The 24,855-nt window shown below is 56.3% G+C and overlaps 1 protein-coding gene across 1 annotated transcript; it reads left to right on the forward strand.

The window, feature by feature from the left end:
- The first annotated feature begins 426 nt into the window (after positions 1-426).
- LOC128840053 (solute carrier family 2, facilitated glucose transporter member 9-like) lies at positions 427-24,855 on the forward strand. The gene is made up of 12 exons (XM_054033527.1): positions 427-504; positions 4,804-4,902; positions 5,954-6,114; positions 6,511-6,635; positions 7,097-7,242; positions 9,117-9,249; positions 9,700-9,887; positions 10,565-10,675; positions 16,493-16,594; positions 17,712-17,787; positions 20,593-20,720; positions 23,834-24,855. The coding sequence occupies exons 1-12, from the start codon at positions 460-462 to the stop codon at positions 24,071-24,073; spliced, it is 1,554 nt and encodes a 517-aa protein (XP_053889502.1). The 5' UTR covers positions 427-459; the 3' UTR covers positions 24,074-24,855.

Raw genomic sequence — 24,855 nt, forward strand, 5'->3', positions numbered from 1 at the left:
GGGCCGGTGACGTTTGCCAGGTCAGATCTCCCCGGGCTGCCCCGGTGCCCGGGAGGTTAAACGTGGAAGGGTCCGGCCCCTCCGACTAACGGGCTGCAGCATCTCCCTCCACTTGAAAGGCAAAGCAAATCGCGTTAGCCGTCATGTGATTCCCTCCTGCCCCACAGGGCTGAACCGAGGGCACCGTGCCCCGCCTCGCCCCACAAGGCCTCCGGCCTCTTCTGCCCATCAATCAAGCGGGGAGGCCCCAGGGCCCACCTCTCCCTGGCCAGGAATCCTCCAATGGCCTCGCGGGCATCGCGCAATCCCCAGCCCCACCCCCCCGATTTTTCCTCCCTGCTTTAAAAAAAAAAAAATCAAATAAAGTAAGTGCTGAAATGAGCGAGAGTGCTGGAGTCAGGCAGCCTTCCTCCCCGCTGCCTCCCCATCCTCTGCCTCTCTAGGGCCCGCATCGCCCTGATGGAGGGGAAACCCGGCCTGCACGGCCACCAACGGATCACCGGGGTGAGTGACTCAGGGGATCCTGTGCCCCCGGCTTCCCTCCCTCGCCCCAGCCCGCCCGCTGCCTCCCCGCCAGGCTCGCTGCCCCGGCTGGCATTCCGGGCGGGATTAGGGGGATTAGACCTGCACGCGACTGGGACAAGCCACCGTTCCCGGGGCCGGGGCAGCGCAGGGGCGTCGGCTCCTTTGCTGGCATAACCCCCCGGCCGGCTGCTTTGAGGGTTGGGGGGGGGGGGTATGGGTCCAAAAGGGGGTGGGGGGGGAGATCTCAATTTGTCAGGACTCTGGGTTCTAGCCTGGCTCTGGTAAGGGAGCAGGATCTAGTGGTTAGAGCGGGGGCGCAAGCAGCCATGACTCCTGGGTTCTCTCCCAGCTCTGGGAAGGGAGTGGTGTCTAGTGGTTAGAGGGGGGGGGAGGAGTGCTGGGAGACAGAACTCCTGGGTTCTATCCCAGCTCTGGGAGGGGTGTTGGGCCTAGTGGTTAGAGCGGGGGTGCTGGGAGCCAGGACTCCTGGGTTCTATCCCAGCTCTGGGAAGGGAGTGGTGTTCCAGTCCCGTCTTTGCGGTGGACTCTCTGTGCAATGCTGGGGCAGACCCAGCACTCTGTCCTGTGATGTCCCTGGCTAGGAGCCAGGGCTGACACTGAGCTGTCTCCCGGGGGGGTTTCGCTCGCACTCAGGAAGGAGAAGCTGCTGGCCGGGGATTAATAGACAGCTTTGCGTAGGAGCCTCCCAGGCAGTCGAGGGCTGTGTCAGGCCCGGCATGGGCTGGGCTGGGGGTGCTGCAGGCCCATGCCAGGAGGGTCCCCAGAAAACGAGGTGCAGCCGGTGGGGACCCCCAATCTCACCCAACTCAGGAACAAACCCTGTATTACTGCCCCCCTGTGACAATGGGGTTCTGGCGGAACCCAACTGAGAGTGCCAACTCAGGACAAATTGCTCAAACAGGGCAGTTACAGCCCAAGGCTGGGTTTTTTCCACCTCTAAGGCAAACCAAACCAACCAGACTAAGAGGACTTCTGTCTCACCCCCTGGCTAACCGCAAGTCTCACAAACAATCTCCTTAGACACTCCAGTTTCCCAGTATTACCACCAGTGCCACTCGTTATGGGGACAAATGGTTATGAAAACCAATTAAAAGAAAAAGGTTCTCCTGATCCCAAAGGACCAAGCCCCAGACCCAGGTCAATATACAAATCAGATCTTACCCACACATCACGCTGTTGCCAATCCTTCAGAATCTAAAATCTAAAGGTTTATTCATAAAAGGAAAAAGATAGAGATGAGAGTTAGAATTGGTTAAATGGAATCAATTACATACAGTAATGGCAAAGTTCTTGGTTCAGGCTTGTAGCAGTGATAGAATAAACTGCAGGTTCAAATCAAGTCTCTGGAACATCCCCCGCTGGGATAGGTCCTCAGTCCTTTGTTCAGAGCTTCAGCTTGTAGCAAAGTTCCTCCAGAGGTATGAAGCAGGATTGAAGACAAGATGGAGATGAGGCATCAGCCTTATATAGTCTTTTCCAGGTGTAAGAACACCTCTTTGTTCTTACTGTGGAAAATTACAGCAAAATGGAGTCTGGAGTCACATGGGCCAGTCCCTGCATACTTTGCTGAGTCTCAAGGCGTATCTGCCTTCTCTCAATGGGTCCATTGTATAGCTGATGGTCCTTAATGGGCCATCAAGCAGGCTAGGCAGAGCTAATCTCAGCTTGTCTGGGATGTCACCCAGAAGCATAGCATAAGTTTGCCATACAGACAGTATAGAGCCAATATTCATAACTTCAACTACAAAACTGATACACACATATAGGCAGCATAATCATAACCAGTAAACCATAACCTTGTCCTAGACACCCCATTTGACCCCCTTTATACAAGATTTGGTGCCACTACAGGACCTTGGTTGCAACAATGATCTATATGGTCCCAGATTATATCAATAACGTCACACCCCCGCTCCCCGGTTCTGCATGGCCTCATTGGGGAGCAGTGAGCAAACCCCCCATCTCGGCTGGTTCCAAAGGGACCCCTCCCCCAGTCCCAGAGCCCCCAGCCGCCGTCTGCAGCGGGGCGCTGCCCAGGGTCAGCCCAGTCCCCGGTCACACCCCCTAGCTCCTGGGACTTGGGGACGGGCCTGGCTAGAACTGGGGCGACGGGGTTAAAAGTGACGGCTAAAGGAACTTGCTCCCCCTTCCCCACCCCTCCCCCTCTCTGCATTTTCCCCCTCCCCCAGCCCCATTGGCATCTCCCACCGTTCAGCCAGGCCGAGTTAGACAAGGGACCCCCCCACCAGCCCCAACTTTTGGGCTTCTCCACAAAGGGCCAGAGGGAGGCGCTGCTGATACAGGCCCAGTTCTCCCCTCCCCCCACCCCCAGCGGGAAGGCTGCAGAGCCGTGGAGTTTTATAACCGATGCAGAGAGATGGAAACGGGGCAGGAGAAACACGGGCGGCAGGGCCGGCTCCAGGCACCAGCTTAACAAGCGGGTGCTTGGGGTGGCCAAGGGAGAGGGGCGGCACCTGCGGCAATTCGGGGGCGGCAGGTCCCTCCCTCCCTCTAGGAGCGAAGGACCTGCCACTGAACTGCCGATGCCAATCGCGGCTTTTTTTTTTTTTTTTTTTTTGCTTGGGGCGGCAGAAATGCTGGAGCCGGCCCTGACAGGGGGGAACGGGGGGTCTGGAAAATGCCCAGCGAGAGAGAGACTGGGAGAGAGGCGGCGTTTTCGGGCAGAAAGGCCAGTGGACGCTGCCCGGTCAGTGGTTCTCAACCTGTGGCCCGTGGGCTGTTTGCGGCCCGTATGACATCCTCAGGGCCGTATGGCTGGTACTGGATGCGGCCCACAATGGTAAATAGGTTGAGAGCCCCCGGTCTAGGTGGAGAAGCTGAGAGACGGGCAGAGGCCGTAGGGCACGCGCTGCGATTATCCAGCCGCACATCCAAACAAAGCCCCTCAGTGCCATTTTCCAGCGCTAGGCCGGCCAGTGCTCTCGCTGGGGAGATTTGTCTGCAAAGCCCCTCAGAAGGCAAATGGGGATCTGCAGAAACAGCCCCACTTAGAAGAGCCGGTGGCTCTGAGTGCGTAATCACCACGGTTTGGAAGCTGCCCGGCTCCCATCGCAGAACAGAAACGGCTTGTGCTAGGTGGCATGTGGGGGGTGGGCTGCAGCGGCGCTCCCCTGGCTGGGGGGCATGGAAGGGCCAGCGTGGTGGCAGAGGTGGGATGGCGCTGAACGGGTGAGGGATTAGGTGAGGGTGACGGTGCTAACACGATCCAGTGGCTGGAAGTTGAAGCTTAGACACATTCAGACTGGACCAGTCCCTATGTCCTCAGACCCAGGCTTTGGCTAGGCCTTGCTGATTCTTTCTGCAGAATAGCTCCAAGATACGGCCCTGCCCAGCCGTCCACACAGCGAAACGCTTGGCCGGGTTCTCCTCCTCTCGGGGCTCGATTCTTGCCCCAGCCGTCTCTCTGGCCTGGCCCAGTGCCCTCTTGCCCCCTTGGAGTCGTTCAAACCACTGCTGCAAAGATCACGCTCCCAGCACGGTGCTTTGACCGGGTCACCCCTCGCCTGGCGTCTCTCCACAGGGATCCCCCTTTTCTATTACATCAAACACGTCAATGGCCAGGCCTTTCCCTGGCAGTGGGTGAGGGAGACGCGTTTGTCTCTCTAATAGCCTGGGCCTGCCCTGGCTCCGCCACCACGCACGTCACACACGGCGCCAGCCCGTGGCTGAACATTGTAGCGCCGCTGAGAACTCCGTTACTAGAGTCCCTGAGATAGCCCAGCCCAAGACGGGCCTGCTAGACTAAGCCCAGAGCCTCACATGGGACCTGGGAGTGAGCTTATGGGGCAGGGGAGCTTGCTGGGCTGGGTGCCATGGGTCTGCCTGGGTAGCGGGGGCACTCCAGCCGGGCTGACGGGCGTCGCAGTGGAGGCTGGAGCCGCGTTGGGTGCATGGGAGCATCCGGTTTTCACCGCTGGGGCCAGCTGCTTGTCCCACCTGGGTGACCTGTGGCCAGAGACGCTCGACTGGTGGTGGAGTTGAAGCTCCAGCCGCTCCCCTCTCCTCCTCGCTGCCCTTTCCCTGGGCCGAGCGGGAGCGGGTGCCCCCCATCCTGCAGGCAGGAGCTCCTGTGCTGGGCACACACGGGTGGAGAGATGAGACCCCTGCGGCTCATCTCACTTGAGAGGCTGGGCGCAGCTCCCCGGGGCGGAGGGAGCGGCTCGTGGCTCCACCGTCTTCCCCCTCCTGCCGGGGCTGCACTGACACCGTTCTGCTCATGTGTCTCCTCTCTCCCAGCACCTCACCTTTCCGCTGCTCGCCGCCACCCTGCTGGCTTCCTTCGGCTCCTCCCTGCTTTACGGCTACAACCTGGCAGTGGTGAACTCGCCGGCCGTGGTAAGAGCTGTGTCCGTCCATCTGTCTGTCTTTGCGGGGGAAAGTCGCTCCCTCCCCGGACTGGGAAATCCTAGGCTAGGCAGATACCTTGACCCAGCGGGTCTCTGGCAGGCAAATGAATTTTACTGACCGGAGTGCGGCCACCTCTGGGGTGTTGAGCAGCAGGCCTAGGAGCGGGAAAAGAGAGGCAGCATCCGGGTGACGCTGCGGGGGGGAATGACTGGATCAGGATGGGATCACTTGAACCGGGAGGATGCCCTGCTCACACCCCGACTCTGATGAAACGCCCCATGGGATCGTTACTGACCAACGTCTGACCCACCCCCACAGCGCCCCTAGCACCATGGCTCAGAACCAGCCCATACAAATGACCTTTGGGAAGTTCTCGTGCTGGTGCTAATGGGTCGGATCACAAAGCTTTGTGGCGTCCAATCGGGGGGCCTGGTAACCCGGACCCCCGGCACAGGGAGAGGCAGAGCGGGTTGAAGATTTCCCAGGAGAACGTTTTTGCCGTATTGTCTAAATCTAAACTTCCCCGGGGAAACGTGTCCTTTTTGACGACATTTCATTGGGGAAAAAAATGTGTCGGACTGTTCACTTTGACCTCGCCGGAACGGCCCGTTTCATTGTTCATCTGGAAACAGCACTTTGGTTTGAAATCCCACGTGGTTGTGGATAATATAAAAGAACTCGGAAGGGAAGTTTGCGGCGTTGCTGAAATGGGAGGTTTCGACGGACCCGAAACGCCGTATTTCCCACAATTCCCTGGCGCGGGACATTTTGAAAGTGGCCGTTTTCGTTCCCGGTTTGGAACGGAAGCGAAGTTTGAGATGTTGGGACTTCCCGCTCCACGAAGTCCAGCATTTCAAGCCACTCCTGGGTGAGGGGAAGCGGGACCGGCTCTCTGAGGTGTTGGGAGAGGAAGCGCTGAAACAATCAGGAGCTGGGTGTGTTACAGACACATACAAAGACCCCGGGAATCCAAGCAGCTGGTGGGTTTGGTGGGCCGTGGGCACCCCGCTCTGCTAGCCCCTGTCTCTCTGCCTTGCAGCACATCAAGGCCTTCTACAACGCCACCTGGTCCCAGCGCTACGGGCAGAGCCCGAGCCAGGACCTGCTCACCGTCATGTACTCGCTGACGGTCTCGGTCTTTGCCCTGGGCGGGCTGGTGGGCTCGTTTCCGGTGGGGATGCTCGTGACTCGATATGGGAGGTAAGACGGGTGCAGGAGGGGGGCAGGATGAGGGTGCACCCGTAGCCCGGCTAGAGGAGGCAGGGGGAGGATGGTGCTTTGTCTGCCCCGGTGCCAGTCATGGGCTGCCCGCCTCTAGACCAGATGGAGCAGGGGGACACCCAGCAAACGAAGCCAGCAGGGGGGGAGAGGAGAAGCCAGCCTGACACATGCCCCACTCTTATGGGGGCAGGGAGAGCTGCCAGGAATGCCCCCCCCCAAGCTCCCCATGGGGCTGGGATGGAGAAGAGAGGGGAACAGCTGGGTGGATGGAGGAAGAGAGAGCACGAAGTGTCCTGCGGGGGGCGTCACGCCCTGCAGAAGGGAGGGGCCCGTGCCAGGCGGAGGGCTGATGTCCTGCCTGTCCCCCCCTGCTAGGAACGGCACCCTTGTGCGGAGCACGCTGCTCGTCTTCCTGGCCGGCGCCCTGATGGGCTTCAGCCGCTACCTGGCGTCGCCCGAGATGGTCATCGTCGGCCGCTTCGTCACGGGGCTGCATTCAGGTAGTGCCCTGCGTGGGCTGCCCCACCGCCTGCCCCGGGGCTCTGCCTGGCTCCGGCACCCGGCCATACTCACCTGGGCGCTGGCCCTGCCGTACCCCTCGCAGGGCGGGTTTTGCATCTCCCTCTGCGGCAGGAACGGGAACCACAGACGTGCATGGGGCCGTGGCTCCGTCCCACATGGGGTTGGGCTGCTGCAGCACGGGCAGGACGGGGGGGAGGACGGACGCGCTGGGGCCGCGCCCATCGCTGGGGCCTTCCTGGGGATCAAAGTGGCTCGTGACCAAGAGGGGTGTCCCGGGATTGAGCAGCCAGCCCCAGGGCATTCTGGGAGGAGGGGAGCTTGGCTGGACCTGCCCTGGGAGCTCCCCCTCCGGCCCAGTCTAGGGGGGATCCTGCCCATTGCCCAATGTGACTCCAGTTCTCTCTCCCCCCCATCCTGCGTGTCTCCTCCTCCGCCCCAGGCATCTGTCTCAGCGTGGTGCCCATGTACCTGGGCGAAATCGCCCCCAAGAACCTGCGCGGCTTCCTGGGCCTGGTGCCCAGCATCTTCATCTGCCTGGGGGTCTTCTCGGCGCAAGTCCTGGGCCTGCCGGAGCTGCTGGGGGAGGTGGGTGCTGCTGAAACACCCCTGAAATGTTGCTGCTTCCTCCCAGCCCCCAGCCTGCTCCGACCCCGTGGGAGGGGGGCGAGGGCTGGGGGCGTCTCCTGGGGTTCTCCAGGGTCCTGTGTCCACTGTGCAAAGCGCTACGCTTGGGGAGGAAAAATCAAATGCACAGCTACGAACGGGGACCGCCTGGCTCGGTGGCTGGGCTGCTGTGGCAAGGATCTCAGGGTTACAGTGGCTAATATCAGGCCGGGAGTATTAACCGGAGGGCCGTACGTCCGACCCAGCTGGAGTCTGGTGTCCGGTTCTGGGTGCCGCACTTTAAGAAAGACGGGGAGTCCAGCGGAGAGCAGCAGAAAGGATCAGAGGTTTGGAAACGCTGACCTCTGAGGAAAGGTTAAAACACGGGGCATGTGTAGTCTGGAGACAAGAGGGCTGAGGGGGACGTGAGAACAGCCTGCACATCTGTGAAGGGCTGGTACCAAGAGGATGGGGATCAATTGTTCTTCATGTCCACTGAATGCAGGACAAGAAGCAATGGACTTAATCCGCAGCAGGGGAGATTTAGGTTAGAGATTAGAATCATAGAATATCAGGGTTGGAAGGGACCTCAGGAGGTCATCTAGTCCCACCCTCTGCTCAAAGCAGGACCAATTCCCAACTAAATCATCCCAGACAGGGCTTTGTCAAGCCGGGCCTTAAAAGCCTCTAAGGAAGGAGACTCCATCACCTCCCTAGGTAACGCATTCCAGTGCTTCACCACCCTCCTAGTGAAATAGTTTTTCCTGATATCCAACCTGGACCTCCCCCACTGCAACTTGAGACCATTGCTCCTTGTTCTGTCATCTGCCACCACTGAGAACAGTCTAGATCCATCCTCTTTGGAACCCCCCTTCAGGTAGCTGAAAGCAGCTATCAAATCCACCTCACTCTTCTCTTCTGCAGACTAAACAATCCCAGTTCCCTCAGCCTCTCCTCATAAGTCATATGCCCCAGCCCCCTAATCATTTGCATTGCCCTCCACTGGACTCTCTTCAATTTGTCCACATCCCTTCTGTAGTGGGGGGCTCACAACTGGATGCAATACTCCAGGTGTGGCCTCACCAGTGCTGAATAGAGGGGAATAATCACTTTCCTCCATCTGCTGGCAATGCTCCTACTAATACAGCCCAATATGCCGTTAACCTTCTTGGCAACAAGGGCACATTGCTGACTCATATCCAGCTTCTTATCCACTGTAATCCCCAGGTACTTTTCTGCAGAACTGCTGCTTGGCCAGTCGGTCCCCAGCCTGTAGCAGTGCATGGGATTCTTCCATCCTGAGTGCAGGACTCTGCACTTGTCCTTGTTGAACCTCATCAGGTTTCTTTTGGCCCAATCCTCTAATTTATCTGTATCTGATCCCTACCCTCCAGCGTATCTACCTCTCCCCCCAGCTTAGTGTCATCCGTGAACTTGCTGAGGGTGCAATCCATCCCATCATCCAGATCATTAATGAGGAAAGGTTAAAAAACTGGGCATGTGTAGTCTGGAGACCAGAGGGAAACCTGTCCAACTCTCAGGTAGTTAAGCTCTGGAATAGGCGCCCGAGGGAGGTTGTGAAGTCCCATCCCTGGAGGGGTCTAGGAAGGAGATTGGACAAACGCCCCTCAGGGGTGGTCTGGGTTGACTTGCTCCTGCCTGAGAGCAGGGCGTCGGCCTAGACGACCTCTCGAGGTCCCTTCCTGCCCTTGGGCTCCCCATCCCCATGCCATTGCCCAGCCAGCAGCTGGCTCCCGATAGTCAGCCTGCGTCTCCCTGGCTTTGCGTATCCCGCTGGTGCTAGGGCTACCCCCTGGCCACCCCCCAGACCCATCGCCCTGCCTGGCTCGTTGCAGGACGGATACTGGCCTCTCTTCCTGTCCCTGGTGGTCATTCCAGCCTCCCTGCAGCTCCTTCTGCTGCACTGGTTCCCCGAGAGCCCCCGCTACCTGCTGATTGAGAAGAACAACGTCCGGGGGGCCACGGATGGTGAGCGGAGCCCCCTGGCAGGGGGGTGGCTGATGTCTCCCATAGGGCCAGGCTGCTCCCGGAACCGGGGGAGGGGGGATTAGGTCTTACTGTGTCCTACCCTGTCCCGAATCCCGAAGAGAGACACGATCCTCCGACTGCAGGCCCAAGAGCCCCCTGGGCCAGATTCTGTGCTGGTGCAAATCAGCGGCCGCTCTGCTGACTCCGCCCGGAGCGCTGCCTGGCCCCGCCCGGGAAGGGTCCTGCCGGCTGACGGCTCCAGGTTTTCCAAGGGCCCATCACCGTAGCGTCTGGGTGCCTCCCATCCTCCTGGCTCTGTTCTCGGCCCCCGATGGGGCAGGACAAGGCCAATACAGAGGGGAGCTGAGGGCCAGGGGCGCACAGCTGGGAATTGAGCCCAGATCTCCGGAGTCCCAGCCCCGTGCCCGAGCTTTGCTCCACTCTCCCCAGCGCTGCGCTGGTTCCTGGGGAAGGACGACGTGCGGGACGTGCTGGAGGAGATGCGGGAGGAGCAGCGCTCGCTCTCCTCCCTGGAGACCATCTCCGTCTGGCAGCTCCTGCGGGACGGCTCCGTGCGCTGGCAGACCCTCTCCGTGGTGGTGATCAACATGGGCATGCAGCTCTCCGGGATCGATGCGGTGAGTGTTGCCAGGCCCACGCCCCGGAGGGGAGCTCTCTCAGTCCCCCAATCGCCTGCCCCAGAGGGGAGCTCCCCCAGTCCCCCCCCCACTCCCCTGCCCCAGAGGGGAGCTCCCCCAGTTCCCCCCCGCACCTCCTTCCCCGAAGGGGAGCTCCCCTCAGCCCCCCACTCCCCTGCCCCAGAGGGGAGCTCCCCCAGTCCCCCCCGCACCTCCTGCCCCAGAGGGGAGCTCCCCTCAGCCCCCCACTCCTTTGCCCCGGAGGGGAGCTCCCCTCAGCCCCCGCCCCTCCTACACCGGAGGGGAGCTCACCCTGTGCCATCGAGGGGCTCCTGTCTTCCAAGAGCCTCCTGGCCCGTTGGCCCCTTGGCCTCGCAGGGAAATAGCCGTGCTGACCATGCAGCAGGTCCCTGCAAGGGGGACCCTGGCCCAGAAGGAGCTAGGCTGAGCCCCCCCAGCTCGTCTCACTCCAGAGCCAGCGAGCACCCCTGGGCCGGAACAGCCTTCAGTCCCATCCCGGGGCAGGCTTTGAACCGGCGACCAGGGGGCTCTCGCAGTGCCATGGCCAGATCCCCCAAGGGTGTCCCCCCCCGCTTGTGGTTCCAGGTTCTCGTGGGGGCCTCTCTCCCCCCCCTCAGCCCTGCTGCTCACCCCCTGCTCTCCCCCTCCCTTGGCAGATCTGGTTCTACACCAACACCATCTTCCAGCACGCCGGCATCCCGGGACCCGAGATCCCCTACACCACCGTGGGCACGGGCGCCATCGAGGTGCTGGCCGGCCTGCTTGGCGTAAGTGCTGCCACAACCCCAGCGACGTGGGGGGGCGGGCATGACCCCACTGAGCAGTGCTAACCGGAGTCGGGGAGGGGTCATGCTGGCTGGGCTGGGGCATGGGGGAGGGGTCACAGTAGGTGAGTTGGGAGACAGGAGGTGGTAGTGGGGGAGATGGGGTGGCAGGGGGTGCAGGTGGGAGGTGTCATAGTGGGTGAGATGGGGAGTGCCGGTGGGGGGAGGGGTCACAGTGGGTGAGGTGGGGGTGCTGGGGAAAGGGGTCCCAAGGGCTCATTCTGGCTATCCTGACTTCAGTGGAACAGCCCATAATAACAGCAGGCAGCAAACAGGGTGGCTAACAGGGGAGTTTGAGAGGGAGTTTGCAGGGGGAGGTAAGGGGGGAGGCAGGAGGGCAAGGTGTGGTGTGTGCTCTGAGTCCACAGGCGCCGTGGGCAGGGAGCCCAGCAGGCATGAGCCAAGCAGCAGCAGCAGACAGAATGCAGATGGCTGCATGTGGGAGCTGTGGTATGTACATGGTCCTAGCAGGGGAGCCGGAACACAGGTATGTGTGTATGAAGTGTCGCCTGATAGTGTTACTGGAGGAAAAGATTAAGGGGCTAGAGATGCAGGTAGATACCCTGGTGGAGTTTAGGCGGGGGTTTGAGCAGCTGATGGAGGACAGGCAAGGAGGGGCTGAAGGAGAACGCCCTGCGGCGCAGGTAGAGGCAGAGGAGGGTGATAGGGGAATGGAAGGGGGAGAGCATGGGAGGTGGAACCATGTGACTGTCAGAAGCAGGCCAAGGAAAAGAAGGGCCAGTGAGGGGGGAATAGAACTCAGGAATAGGTTCGAGTGTTTGGATAGCGAGGTGGAGGGGCAGCAGGTGGCGGCTGAAGGTGGGAGAGTGAGGAAGAAGAGAAGAGCGGCTAGTCCGAGAGAGAGAGGGGAGGAGTTGATGGAGACAGCACCAATTCTGGGCCCCGGGAGGATTCAGGAAGGCATAAGGGGGAGCATTAGGGAAGATAGGAACAGGCTCAGGTCAGGACTAGAGGGATTAGAGACTAGATTACTAGATGGCACTGTTGCCAGGCGAAGGCAGGTGTATGTAATTGGAGATTCATTACTGAGGAGATTGGACAGGCCTGTGACCAGGGCGGACCTGGAGAACAGAAGGGTGTGCTGTCTCCCGGGCGCAAAGATACGCGATGTGGACCTGCGGTTGAAAAGGATCCTAAAAGGAGCAGGTAAGAACCCCTTGATAATCCTTCATGTAGGAACGAATGACACGGCTAGGTTCTTGTTAGAGAGAATCAAGGGAGATTATGCCAGGCTGGGGAAGACGCTCAAGGAGATAGAGGCTCAGATTATCTTTAGTGGGATTCTGCCCGTTCCGAGGGAAGGGCAGCAAAGGGCTGATAGGATTGTGAGAATAAATACTTGGCTAAGGGAGTGGTGCTATAAGGAGGGCTTTGGGATGTATGGCCACTGGGAGGCTTTTGGGGACAGACACCTGTTCTCGCGGGATGGGCTTCACCTGAGTAGGGAAGGAAATAGACTTCTGGGAGGGAGGCTGGCTCATCTTATCAAAAGAGCTTTAAACTAGGAAGTTTGGGGAGAAGGTTGGGAGATGCACAGTTAATCTCCACGCCAGATTCCAGTATGGAAAAGGTGAGTAAAATGAGAGGAGACATAGCCGGGGAGACGAGATTGGACATAGGAAGGACAGGGGGGACGGGCGCAAGGAGGCCCGCAACATATAGTGCTACTAATGGGAGACAGGCTAAACGACATACATTAGGGTGTTTATACACCAATGCGAGAAGCCTAGGTAATAAAATGGAGGAATTGGAGCTCTTGGTCCAAGAGCTGAAACCGGATATCGTAGGAATAACAGAAACGTGGTGGAATGACGGTCACGACTGGAACACAGGTATGGAGGGGTATGCGCTGTTTAGGAAAGACCGGAACAAAGGTAAAGGTGGGGGGGTGGCATTGTATGTCAACAGTGAAATAAGCTGTAAAGAAATAATAGTGGATGGATTAGATAACACAGAGTCCGTCTGGGCAATACTCACACTGGGTAATAGGACTACTAGAGCCTCTCCGGGGATAGTGCTTGGAGTGTGCTATAGACCGCCGGGATCGACCCAGGATATGGATAAGGAACTATTTAATGTGTTTAGAGAAGTAATTACTAATAGAAACTGTGTAATTATGGGGGACTTTAACTTCCCGGATATAGATTGGGGCACAAACGCTAGTAGTAATAATAGGGCTCAGATGTTCCTAGATGTGCTTGCTGATCAATTCCTTCATCAAGTGGTAGCTGAACCGACGAGGGGGGAGGCCACTTTAGATTTGATTCTGGTAAGCAGTGAGGACCTCGTTGAGGAAGTGCTAGTGGGGGACAATTTGGGCTCCAGTGATCATGAGCTAATTCGGTTTAAAATACATGGGAGGAGTAACAGAATTAAGTCAAAGACTAGGGTTTATAATTTTAAAAAGGCCAATTTTAACAAATTAAGGGGACTGGTAAGGGAAGTGGATTGGGCAAACGTATTAAGGGATCTAAAGGCAGAAGAAGCCTGGGATTACTTCAAGTTAAAGATGCATGAGCTGTCGGAGGCCTGCATTCCAAAAAAGGGAAAAAGATTACAAAGCAGGAGATTTAGACTGAGCTGGATGAGCGACCGACTCAAAGGGGTGATTAGGAAAAAACAGAAAGCGTACAAAGAGTGGAAGAGGGGAGGGATTAGTAAAGAAACTTACCTTAGTGAAGTCCGAGAATGTAGAGATAGAGTGAGAAAGGCCAAAGGCCGTGTAGAGTTGGACCTAGCGAGGGGAATTAAAAGCAATAGTAAGAGGTTTTACAGCCACATAAATAGGAAGAAAGCAAAGAAAGAAGAAGTGGGACCGCTGAAGACTATTGCCGGAGAGGAGATTAAAGACAATCTAGGCATGGCGCAATATCTCAATGAATATTTTGCATCGGTGTTTAATGAGGCCAATGAAGGTATTAGGGATACTAGCACCACTACAGAGGGGCATTCGGGATGGGGGATTACCGTATTCGAGGTAGAAACAAAACTTGAACGCCTTAATGGGGCTAAGTCGGGAGGACCGGACGATCTTCATCCGAGAATATTGAAGGAATTGGCACGGGAGATAGCAGGTCCATTAGCAATAATATTTAATGAATCTGTAAACTCGGGGGTGGTCCCGTTAGACTGGAGAATAGCCAACGTGGTTCCTATTTTCAAGAAAGGGAAAAAAAGTGACCCGGGTAACTATAGGCCTGTTAGTTTAACATCTGTAGTGTGCAAGGTGCTGGAGAAGATTCTGAAAGAGAAACTAGTTGAGGACCTTGAAGTTAATGGCAAATGCGATAAATTACAGCATGGTTTTACGAAGGGCAGATCGTGCCAAACGAATCTGATCTCCTTCTTTGAGAAAGTAACGGACTTATTAGATAAGGGAAATGCGGTGGACCTAATATACCTGGATTTCAGTAAAGCGTTTGATACTGTAACCCATGAGGAATTATTGGTTAAACTGGAAAACATGGGGATCGATATGAAAATCCAGAGGTGGATAAGGAATTGGTTAATGGGGAGAATGCAGCGGGTCGTATTAAAGGGTGAACTGTCAGGTTGGAGGGAGGTTACTAGTGGAGTGCCTCAAGGTTCGGTTTTGGGACCCATTTTATTTAATCTATTTATAACTGACCTCGGGACCGATTGCAGGAGTGCGCTGATAAAGTTTGTGGATGATACGAAGGTGGGAGGCGTTGTAAATTCGGAGGAGGATAGGGATATCCTGCAGGGAGACTTGAATGAGCTTGTGAATTGGAGTGTCAGAAATAGGATGAAATTTAATAGTAAAAAGTGTAAGGTGATGCATTTGGGGATGACTAATAACAATTTCAGTTACAAGATGGGGACGCATTGGTTAGAAGTAACGGAAGAGGAGAAGGACCTAGGGGTCCTCGTAGACCGCAGGATGACTATGAGTCGACAATGCGACGTGGCGGTGAAAAAAGCCAATGCTGTCTTGGGATGCATTAGGCGAGGTATATCTAGTAGGGATAAGGAGGTCCTGCTCCCGTTGTACAAGGCGCTGGTGAGACCTCACTTGGAGTACTGTGTGCAGTTCTGGTCTCCCATGTTTAAAAAAGATGAACTCAAACTGGAACGGGTGCAGAGAAGGGCCACTAGGATGATCAGAGGAATGGAAAACCTGTCGTATGAAAGGAGACTAGAGGAGCTTGGGTTGTTTAGTCTGACAAAGCGAAGGCTGAGGGGGGATATGATTGCTATCTTTAAATATATTAGAGGGATTAATACAAGGGAGGGAGAAGAATTATTCCAGCTTAGTACTAATGTGGATACGAGAACGAATGGATATAAACTGGCCGTGGGGAAGTTCAGGCTTGAAATTAGACGAAGGTTTTTGACCGTCAGAGGGGTGAAATATTGGAACGGCCTTCCGAGGGAAACGGTGGGGGCGACGGACCTGTCTGGTTTTAAGATTAAGTTAGATAAATTTATGGAGGGAATGGTTTAATGGTAAAACATAGTAGTCAAGGAAAACCAAACAATGGTAGGTAAATCGTATAATGGCTGACAGGGGTCAGGCTGGTGACTCTTGCCTATATGCTCGGGGTCTGACTGATCGCCATTTTTGGGGTCGGGAAGGAATTTTCCTCCAGGGCAGATTGGCCGAGCCTCTGGAGGTTTTTCGCCTTCCTCCGCAGCATGGGGCAGGGATCTCTAGCAGGAGGGTCTCTGCCGATTGAAGTCACCTAAAACAGGATTGGGGACTTCAACAGCAGAGTCCAGGGAAGGGGTAGGGACGGTTTTATGGCCTGCAGCATGCAGGGGGTCAGACTAGATGATCATAATGGTCCCTTCTGACCTTAAAGTCTATGAGTCTATGAGTCTATGAGAACCCCTGTGAGCTGAGGCCGTCGCTGGGGGGGGGCATGGGGGCTGGTTTACGGCTTTTCCCCTCAGTGCCCAGCTGGAGCTGGCAGCTCCCCGCCCCCGGCCCCACCACGGCCTCACGCTGGGCGGATTTGCAGCCCTCGGCCCCTGGGCGCTCGATTCGACAGGCGGGCGGCCCCCACATGGCCTGGCCTGGGTGAGCAGGGACCCCAGCCCCCGGCCTCCCAGCCGCAAGCAGGCCCCTCTGGCTCCCCAGCAGCCCAGCCGGCGGGCAGGAGCTCAGCAGGGCTGGTGGCGCCGTCAGGCCAATTGCTCCGCGACACAGACACAAATGGCCCCCGACGGACGCGCCGAGATTGGGTCTAAAATGACAAGCATTTGTTCTGCTGTCGATATCCCTCCTGCTCCTGGTTCTGGTCCTGCACAGGCTCCCCGCGCCTGCCCCGTGCCCCAGAGCTGCTGCCTGACTCCGCTGGGCACGCGGGGCAGCTCACGCCTGGCTGGGACAAGCTTGGCCCCGCTGCTCCGGGTCACTTCGGCCCTGGGCCCTGGGATTCCAGCCCAGGAATGAAGGGGACGGGCGGCTGCTCCTCCGTCCCCGTTCAACGTGCAAGGCCCTAGCCTGCCGGTGCCCCCTGCTCTAACCACTAGCCTGCCCTCCCTCCCAGGGCTGGGAAAAGAACCCAGGAGTCCTAGAGGTTACCAGGTAAGTGTCCCAACCTCACCCTCAAGCTCTTGAGTCAGCCAATGAGAACTGGGTCTGGTGATGTCATACACCTGTGCTGCGCGTTATTGGCTGTACAGGTTGTCGCTCTGTGCCCTGTGGGAGGGAGGGTTTGGGGTCTGATGCCCTCTCCTGCTAATGCCCCCCGTGCCGCTGACCTTTCCCTGCAGTGCTTCACCATCGAGAAGCTGGGCCGGCGGCCGCTCATCATCATCGGCTTCTCCTTCATGGGCTTCTGCTGCGCTGGCATCACCTTGGCCCTGGTGCTGCAGGTAGGAGCTGGGGGGGTGTCTCGCCCTGGCACCTCCCTCTGAGACCAGCCGGGGCCAGCGCGCTAATCCCGGCCACCGCCCCCGCCCCTGTGAGCGCTGCTGGGCTCCCGCTCAGCCCCCATCGGCTGGGCTCCCGTCCCTGGCTGTTTCGGGATGAGTTACGTTGGCGTGAGGCCAGAGCAACCCACAGGCATCATTGCAGGGCAGCTGGGGGCCGGATCCTGCTCCGGGGCTCGAACCGAGAGAGACGCTCCTTTAGCCAAAGACGCTTTGTGTCTGGTGCAGGCCAGGAGAGAGCTGGGTGTGAAGGGGGGCTGTGGGTCAGGATTGAGGGGTGGCAGGCAGGGCTGGGCTAGCAGGGGGCTGCGGGTCGGGACTGAGGGGCACCGGCACAGCTGGGCGGGCCGGGCTGGGATAGAAGGGGGCTGCGGGTCGGGACTGAAGGGCACCGGCACAGTTGGGCGGGCAGGGCTGGGCTAGCAGGGGGCTGCGGGTCGGGACTGAGGGGCACCGGCACAGCTGGGCGGGCAGGGCTGAGATAGAAGGGGGCTGCGGGTCGGGACTGAAGGGCACCGGCACAGTTGGGCGGGCAGGGCTGGGCTAGCAGGGGGCTGCGGGTCGGGACTGAAGGGCACCGGCACAGCTGGGCGGGCAGGGCTGGGCTAGAAGGGGGCTGCGGGTCGGGACTGAGGGGCACCGGCACAGCTGGGCGGGCAGGGCTGGGTTAGCAGGGGGCTGCGGGTCGGGACTGAGGGGCACCGGCACAGCTGGGCGGGCAGGGCTGGGATAGAAGGGGGCTGCGGGTCGGGACTGAGGGGCACCGGCACAGCTGGGCGGGCAGGGCTGGGATAGAAGGGGGCTGCGGGTCGGGACTGAGGGGCACCGGCACAGCTGGGCGGGCAGGGCTGGGATAGAAGGGGGCTGCGGGTCGGGACTGAGGGGCACCGGCCGAGCTGTGTGAGCACTTTGCAGGGCACGTTGCAGCCGGTTTTCTCTCTCTCAGCCCTTCGGTTTCCCAAAGAGCAGCTCCCCAAATTTGCTTTGCAAGGAGGCAGTAACTGGGCGGTTAGTCTAGCAGCATCCAGCCACCCCCAGCTTCTGCACTTTCCCTCCCCAGGCTACGGTGCCCTGGATGCGCTACCTCAGTGTAGCCTGCGTCATCGGGATCATCGCTGGCTTCTGTATGGGACCAGGTGGGTGTCAGGGGCTCTCCCTTCTCTAAAACAAACAACGGACTGGCCGGGGGCTGCGGGTCGAGACTGAGGGGCCCCTGTGTGGACGGAGGGAGCCTTAGTCTGGACTAGCAGTCTGGGGGGCTGCAGGAATCCAGTGAATTGGCAGAACTGGGGGGAAGGAGCTTCCCAGGTTCAGCAATGGCCCAATACATGAAGGGTCGGGATTTTCCTTCCTCTGAAACATCAGGTGTCATCGCTGAGGGGATTGAACCGACCCACCAGCGCTGGATACAGCGCGCTCGGGGGCACCGTGCTGGACTTGGTAGCCCAGTGGTTTGATCTGGTAGGGTAGGAGATGGCAGACGTGGCTGGGCCAATGGTGGGGCCAAGGAGGCAGGGTCTTGGGATGAGACTCTCACACACCCAGATCCAGGGAGGGCTGCGATGAGATTGCTCCCCTCCATATCCCCCCTACATTTAGCAAACTCCTCAAGTCCTTTCTGCACATGCTAATAAACTTCTCTTACTTAGTAGGCGAGTGGTTTTCTGCCTTTAAATAAGCGTGGAAGTGAGAGCTCCCTACAAATGATGAACGAGGCCTGGAATGGTTTACCCAACTGATGTATGAGTGGGGCTGCCAACAGATCTATAATTCATTTGCAGCCCAGAATTTATTTGCTGTAATTACATCTTTAATTAGGATTTTAATGGCTCATTGTTCACAAACAATGATGAATCGGATTTAAAATATATATATATTTATTCCAGGCGAGCTGTGAGTAACGGGCCATCAGGGGCCGCTTCTCCCCATATGAAATTTTTTTACATTAAGTATCTTTATTAAAGAGGCGCATATGTCTGCTTTCCTACTCTGGGAGGTCCTGGTCAAACCATCATGGTTAATATCATAACTGTATATATTGCAACAAACCCAAAGTCCCCTAGCTACTCAGAGCATCAGGGCAACCCTGGGTATAGAACTCGGCCTCTCATGCTCCAAAAGCACAGACCCCAACACTTAAGCAAAAGGAGAATCTCCCTCAATTATCATCAGTATTGGGCTGATGACACACAGTGGAACAGTTATGAGTTCACCCACTAGATGGCAGTGGTGCATAAAGCCCCATCTTTTCTCTACGGTATTTTTAAATTCTTTTGAAATATTGTTTGAATTACTCTCTTGTGGTATCTAGATGTCTCAAATTGCTTTCCCCACGGGGTTGGATACACGGTCAGTAATAGGATGCAGTCTTTCACCTTTAAGTAGCCAGTTCAAATCCAGCCACAGGCAAGCAGGGCCCAGCCGCCCTCCCCTGGAATGAACAAGTGGTCTCAGTCCAGTTCTTGGTGGACAAATTGGGCCAATGAAAAATTTCCCATCAAAACTGTTTTTCAACAGCAATTGATAGAGCTGCTCAGAAATTAGTATTTTCGTCCCACGGGAAATTCCAACCTCTGATAACATTTGTTTTTGTCCTGAATTGGGCTAAAAAGTTGGAATGGTTCTGAACCATTCCAAAATGCTGTATTTGAAAACACCGAAAACATCTAATCAAAATGTTTCACTTCAATAATGTTGAAATGTAATATAACATACACACATATATATATGTGTAAGTCTAAACAAAATGAAACAAAAGTTGGAATGAAACAGAGTCGAAAGGACACATTCCTTTGGATTTTGAATAGTTTCTAAACTTTTTCAACAACAAACTGATCCATCAAAAAGAAAATTTCTACCAGCTCTAAAAATTGCATTTTCTACAACAAAACTTCATGAAAAGCATCTGCTTTCTGCACAAAACTTATATTTTCCATCAGCAAATGGAAAACCTGATACCCAAACTATTTCAGCTGTGAAATCCTGCCCAGGTGTCTCATGAGAGTTACAGTTCAGTTGTCCCATGTCCACTTTCTCCTCTATGGGCTCAACTCCTCAGCTGGACTACATCTCCCATGGTGCACTATGGCCAGGGACTCCCAAGATGCACCACCTGCCCTCCAAAAGGTGAGACCATGGTGCATTATGGGAGATGGAGTCCGACAAAGGAACCTGGCTTATAGAGGAGAATGGGCGCATGAGAGACCTGTACTACAACTCCCATAAGGCAACGCGATGGAATTTGCAAATTGAATTATTTCCGTTTTCAAATTTTGGCCAAAAATCAAAATTTTAAGTGGAAAACTTTGATAAAAAGGATTTTTCGTTTTTGTCAAATTTTTCTGCAGAAGAACAAATGGGTTGTGACCGGTTCTCTGGACCAGCGCCCCCCCAGCCCAATCAGCCTCAGCAGAGAGGCCCAGCCCCGGGGTTGAGGTGCGGTGCATTGGTTGGGGTTGGGGAAGCTTGGCCTGCAGCAGCCCAGGCTGTATCTGCTCTATTGCTGGAGCCCGTTAATCTCCAGGGCACCTTCGCCAGGGACCGGCCTGGCGCTGGCTGGCAGGAAGGGGCAATGGCTGTGTGATGCCTGAGACGTGTCTGGTTCTGGGAGGGCCAGGCCCTGGGGGCAGGGAGGAATAGAACGGGTCCTGATCCTGAGATCACTCATACACTTTTCAATCCGGAGTCACTCCTGGTTCACGCCCCAGACCCCGGGTTTCCCTTTGGCCTTTTCCTGGGAGGCTCCAGGCTGGCACCTGGCTACGGAGGCTCTTCGCCCTCTTCCTCCACCGGATGCAGCCCAGAGGCGTCTGTGGGACTCGAGCCCCTTGGCACGGGGTCTCCTCATGGGCACCCGCCGCAGAGACCATTAACCCTCTAGTTTCTGGATTGTGATCCCATGCCAGCATACCAGAAGTTTAACCCCCCTCTCACCCATCCAGCTGGTGTGCCCTTCCTGATGACTGCGGAGCTCTTCAAGCAGTCACACCGCCCCGCTGCCTACATTGTGGGGGGGTCCCTGAACTGGCTCTCCAATTTCACCGTGGGCTTCGTCTTCCCCTTTCTACAGGTAAGGACCAGCCATGGATGTGGCCTGGGGTAGCAGCCAGCAGCCCCAGTCAGAGATCAGGGTGCCAGGGTTCCCCACGCACATGAGAAGATGGTCCCTGGCCCAGATAGCTAACAGCCCACGCATAGATGAGAGATGGATACAGACCGATGGAGGAGCATGAGGGAATAATAGGACGAAATCAGAGGGCAGCAAGTTTTTAACAAGCCCAACGAAACACTGTCTCATGCAGCATGTTGTTAACCTGAGGAACTCACTGCAGCAGGAGATGAAGTCCATATATATCACTTCTGCCACACCCCATTGCCCCATACACTAGGCCTGTTACCCTTCACAGAAGGAAACTAGGTTGGTTGGGCATGATTTTTCCTTGACTATAAAGTGCGACATTCCCCAGAGTACAATCTGGACCAGTGAATAGCTGTGTCCCTTCAGTTCCCCAACCTGGGGGGCCCTTTACACTGCTTTGCTCTGAGAGCTACTGCTCCTGGTCTGCTCACACGCAGCCTCCAGCATGTAAATCATTCCCGAGTCCCAGGTCTACTGTGTGAGTGTTGTTGCCAGCCACTCATGAATTACACTGCAGAGCAGCACAGCAAATTCCCAGGCCCAGACTTTCCCCAGAAATGTCTCTCTGGTACTGACCAGCATCACAGAATCTCAGGGTTAGAAGGGACCTCAGGAGGTATCTAGTCCAACCCCCTGCTCAAAGGAGGACCAACCCCAACTAAATCACCCCAGCCAGGGCTTTGTCAAGCCTGACCTTGAAAACCTCTAAGGATGGAGATTCCACCACCTCCCTATGTAACCCATTCCAGCGCTTCACCACCCTCTTAGTGAAATAGTGTTTCCTAATATCCAACCTAAACCTCCCCCACTGCAACTTGAGACCATTACTCCTTGTTCTGTCATCTGCTACCACTGAGAACAGTTGAGCTCCATCCTCTTTGGAACCCCCCTTCAGATAGTTGAAGGCTGCTATCAAATCTCTTCTTCAGACTAAACAAGCCCAGTTCCCTCAGCCTCTCCTCGTAACTCATGTGCCCCAGCCCCCTAATCATTTCCGTTGCCCTCCCCTGGACTCTCTCCAATTTGTCCACATCCCTTCTGTAGTGGGGGCCCCCAAACTGGACACAATACTCCAGGTGTGGCCTCACCAGTGCTGAATAGAGGGGAATAATCACGTCCCTTGATCTGCTGGCAATGCTCCTACTAATACAGCCCAATATGCTATTAGCCTTCTTGGCAACAAGGGCACACTGTGGACTCATATCCTCCGGCACAATATAAGCTCATAGAAAGTCTGTCATTTATTAATAGAAAATCACACGCACCATTCTTACTACCTCAAATAGAGTTTCCCAAATACTGCAGTTCAAACACGTTGGTTTAGAGAAAACAGTAAAACAAATGTATTAACTGCAGAAAGCTGGATTCTAAGCGATCACAAGTAATGAGGCATAAAAGTCAGAATTGGTTACAAGAAAATAAAAGTAAAATGCAGCTAATGCCAAATTTAACAAAACTAAATGAATTCAAAGCAAAGGTCACTCTCACATGTCTCATCAGTCCTACTGGCGGAACTCCTTCCAGACAGGATGTCGCCTCCCGTCCAATGCTGCTTTCTTCTTCTTCAGCTATTGCTGATACCATGGGTAGAGAGAAAGGTAGAGGCAACTTAGTACACTTCTACTCCTTTCTTATAGATCCTTCCCTTCTTTGGGAGTCGTCTCCAGCCGAGATTCAGGAGACAGAAAATCTGTCTGGATGGGAATGGCAAGCTGTTCCTTTGTCAAGATGTAGATTTTTTTTCCACCCACACCCTCTTTCCTGACAATTTAACCAGTTGATGGCCCATTTAATCTTGTGGAGGCATTGGCCAGCCTTTTGTGTCTGAGGAACTGGTTTGTGGCTGTTCCCCAGACTTAGAGCATGTCTTAGCGATACCATACGGTAGAATCTTATAACTATACATACATGTTGCCACACACATTTTACCAGAACAATAATGATCAGCAAATTATGAGTTTTCAAATGATATCTTGCAGGCCATACTTTGTACAAGATTTATCACAGGGATGCAGACGGTCACAAAGTCCGTGCTGGCAATTCCTTATAACCCTGCTATGCTCCAGGGGCTTAACATTGATTGTTTAATAGTTTGTTCAGCATCGTTCTAGGTCTTGAAGTTAGGCCGACTGGTCTATAATTGCCCGGGTCCTTTGTGTTCCTCCTTTTGAAGATAGGTTCTATGTTTGCCCTTCTTCACTCCTCTGGGACGTCCCCCGTCCTCCCTCAGTTCTCTCAAAAATAGCAGCTAATGGGGCAAAGATTGCTTCAGCTAGCTCCTTAAGTACCCTGAGGTGAATGTCATCAGGCCCTGCTGACTTGAATACCTCTAACTTAGCTAAATACTCTCTAACCTGTTCCTTCCCAGTTCTGGCCTGAGGGCCTTCCCGTGTTGTTAATAATAATTGTGTTAAGCAGCTGGTCACCATTAATCTTCTGAGTGAAGAAAAATATCCTCTGGTGCAGTGGTCTCATGCTACGGGGTCCCTCTGAGGGGCAGGATTAAACCACTGGTCAGGAACATCATGGGGGAGGCTCCACCTTCCTCTCTAGTGGGTTTGCCCTACCTGGCCCTCAACACCTTGGGGCGATGGCCTCCCCCCGGGAATGGATTTCTCCTGGCAGCCAGTCTGTGTCCGTGCCCCATTGCGCACATGGGGAATGGAGGTACAGAGAGGCGAAGTGACTAGCCCATGGTCACGCATAGAGTCTGTGGTGCAGCAGAGCCTTGAACCCGGGTCTCCTGAATCCTGGCCCAGCATCGTACCCACAAGCCCAGCCTCCCCCTGGAATGGGAAGGCACCAGTCCCTGCTGAAGGGGTGGTGCCCGCGGCTCAGTGGGGCAGTGGTATAGCCCAGTGGGGTGGGAGGCAGGGAACATGGCTAAGGGCATGAGTGCACTGGGCCACTCTGAGGTGGGATGGGTGCTAGGTGGCCCCAGGGCCGGTGCGGCTGTGACAGGAGACCAGAGCCGTGCTCGGTGGCCCTGTGGCCGGCTGGGAATCCCTGCTAAGCCCCCAGGCCGTGTTCTCTCGTTGCCCCAGATGTCAGCCGGCGCCTTCTGCTACCTGGTGTTCTGCGGGGTCTGCGTGCTGGTGGCGCTCTACGTCTACCTCGTCATCCCCGAGACCAAGAACAAAACGTTTGTGGAGATCAGCCAGATCTTCGCCGCCCGCCGCCCCTTCCTCACTGCCCCGGCCGGCGCCGTGAAGATGGTCCCACTCGGCGGTTACGGGGCCTTGGAGAACGGCTCCCTGGAGCTCTCGGGGTCCAGCCAGGCGTGACCCACCCCAGCAGCCGCTGGACTACTGCCTCTTCGCCCTGTTGTGGCACCCCAGCCCTGGCGGGTCAGGCCGGGAGTGGGGCTGGGCTCAGATGGGGTTGGGGGGCAGTCGCTGGGGCTGTGGCTTAATTCCCTTCCTTTAACCTCTTCCCGCCTGGCGTCTGGCTCGGTCCCGCGGCCTAGAAAGGCCGTGAGCGGTGGGAGGCATCACAGGTGTGAGGGTCGCTGGGCCAAGGCCGGCACCTCATGCCCAGGCTCTGTCTCTCCCCATCCCACCAGTTGTCTTCTCCTCCAGGAGTCCCAGGGCAGCCTCTCCAGGTCGTTGCTCTCCAGCTCTGCAGGGCATTGGGCCTGGATCACCCTGCACCTTCCCTGCATGGAGGAGGCGGTGCCAGCCTAGGGTGAAGAGCCAGTGGGCTCAGCTGCTACCCGCTGTCCCCGTGGTCAGGGGAGAACCCCTGCTCCCCCCGGGGCCATGGCTGGGAGCCGAGTCGGGGCTCATCCCTGGTCTCCAGGCTGGGCGTGAGATTCTTTCCTCTCCCCACCAGGAGCCCTCGGGGTTTGCCCCTTAGCACCATGAGCCAGCGCCTCTGGAAGCAGTGACATCACAGCAGTTGGCAGGTGCTGATTGGCTGACGGTGTCATTCCTGGAAGGACCGCCCTTGAAGAGGCGGGACTTCTTGGAAGGCCCTGGGGCGGAGGGAGGCGGCTCCTGCCCAGGTTTGGGTATGACGCCCAGGGGGAGGGAGGTCGGGGCGTATTTAATAAAGGAAATTGCCTGTT

Source organism: Malaclemys terrapin, chromosome 7 (assembly GCF_027887155.1).
Source record: "Malaclemys terrapin pileata isolate rMalTer1 chromosome 7, rMalTer1.hap1, whole genome shotgun sequence".
Taxonomy (NCBI): Eukaryota; Metazoa; Chordata; order Testudines; family Emydidae; genus Malaclemys; species Malaclemys terrapin.

What these genes read in the sequence shown, in the direction of transcription:
- LOC128840053 (XM_054033527.1), top strand. Translation starts at nt 460, where the DNA reads ATGGAGGGGAAACCCGGCCTGCACGGCCACCAACGGATCACCGGG. An exon ending in TGCTGGCCGGCCTGCTTGGC is followed by an intron (nt 10,676 to 16,492) that starts GTAAGTGCTGCC and finishes CTTTCCCTGCAG; the next exon opens with TGCTTCACCATCGAGAAGCT. An exon ending in TCGTCTTCCCCTTTCTACAG is followed by an intron (nt 20,721 to 23,833) that starts GTAAGGACCAGC and finishes TCGTTGCCCCAG; the next exon opens with ATGTCAGCCGGCGCCTTCTG.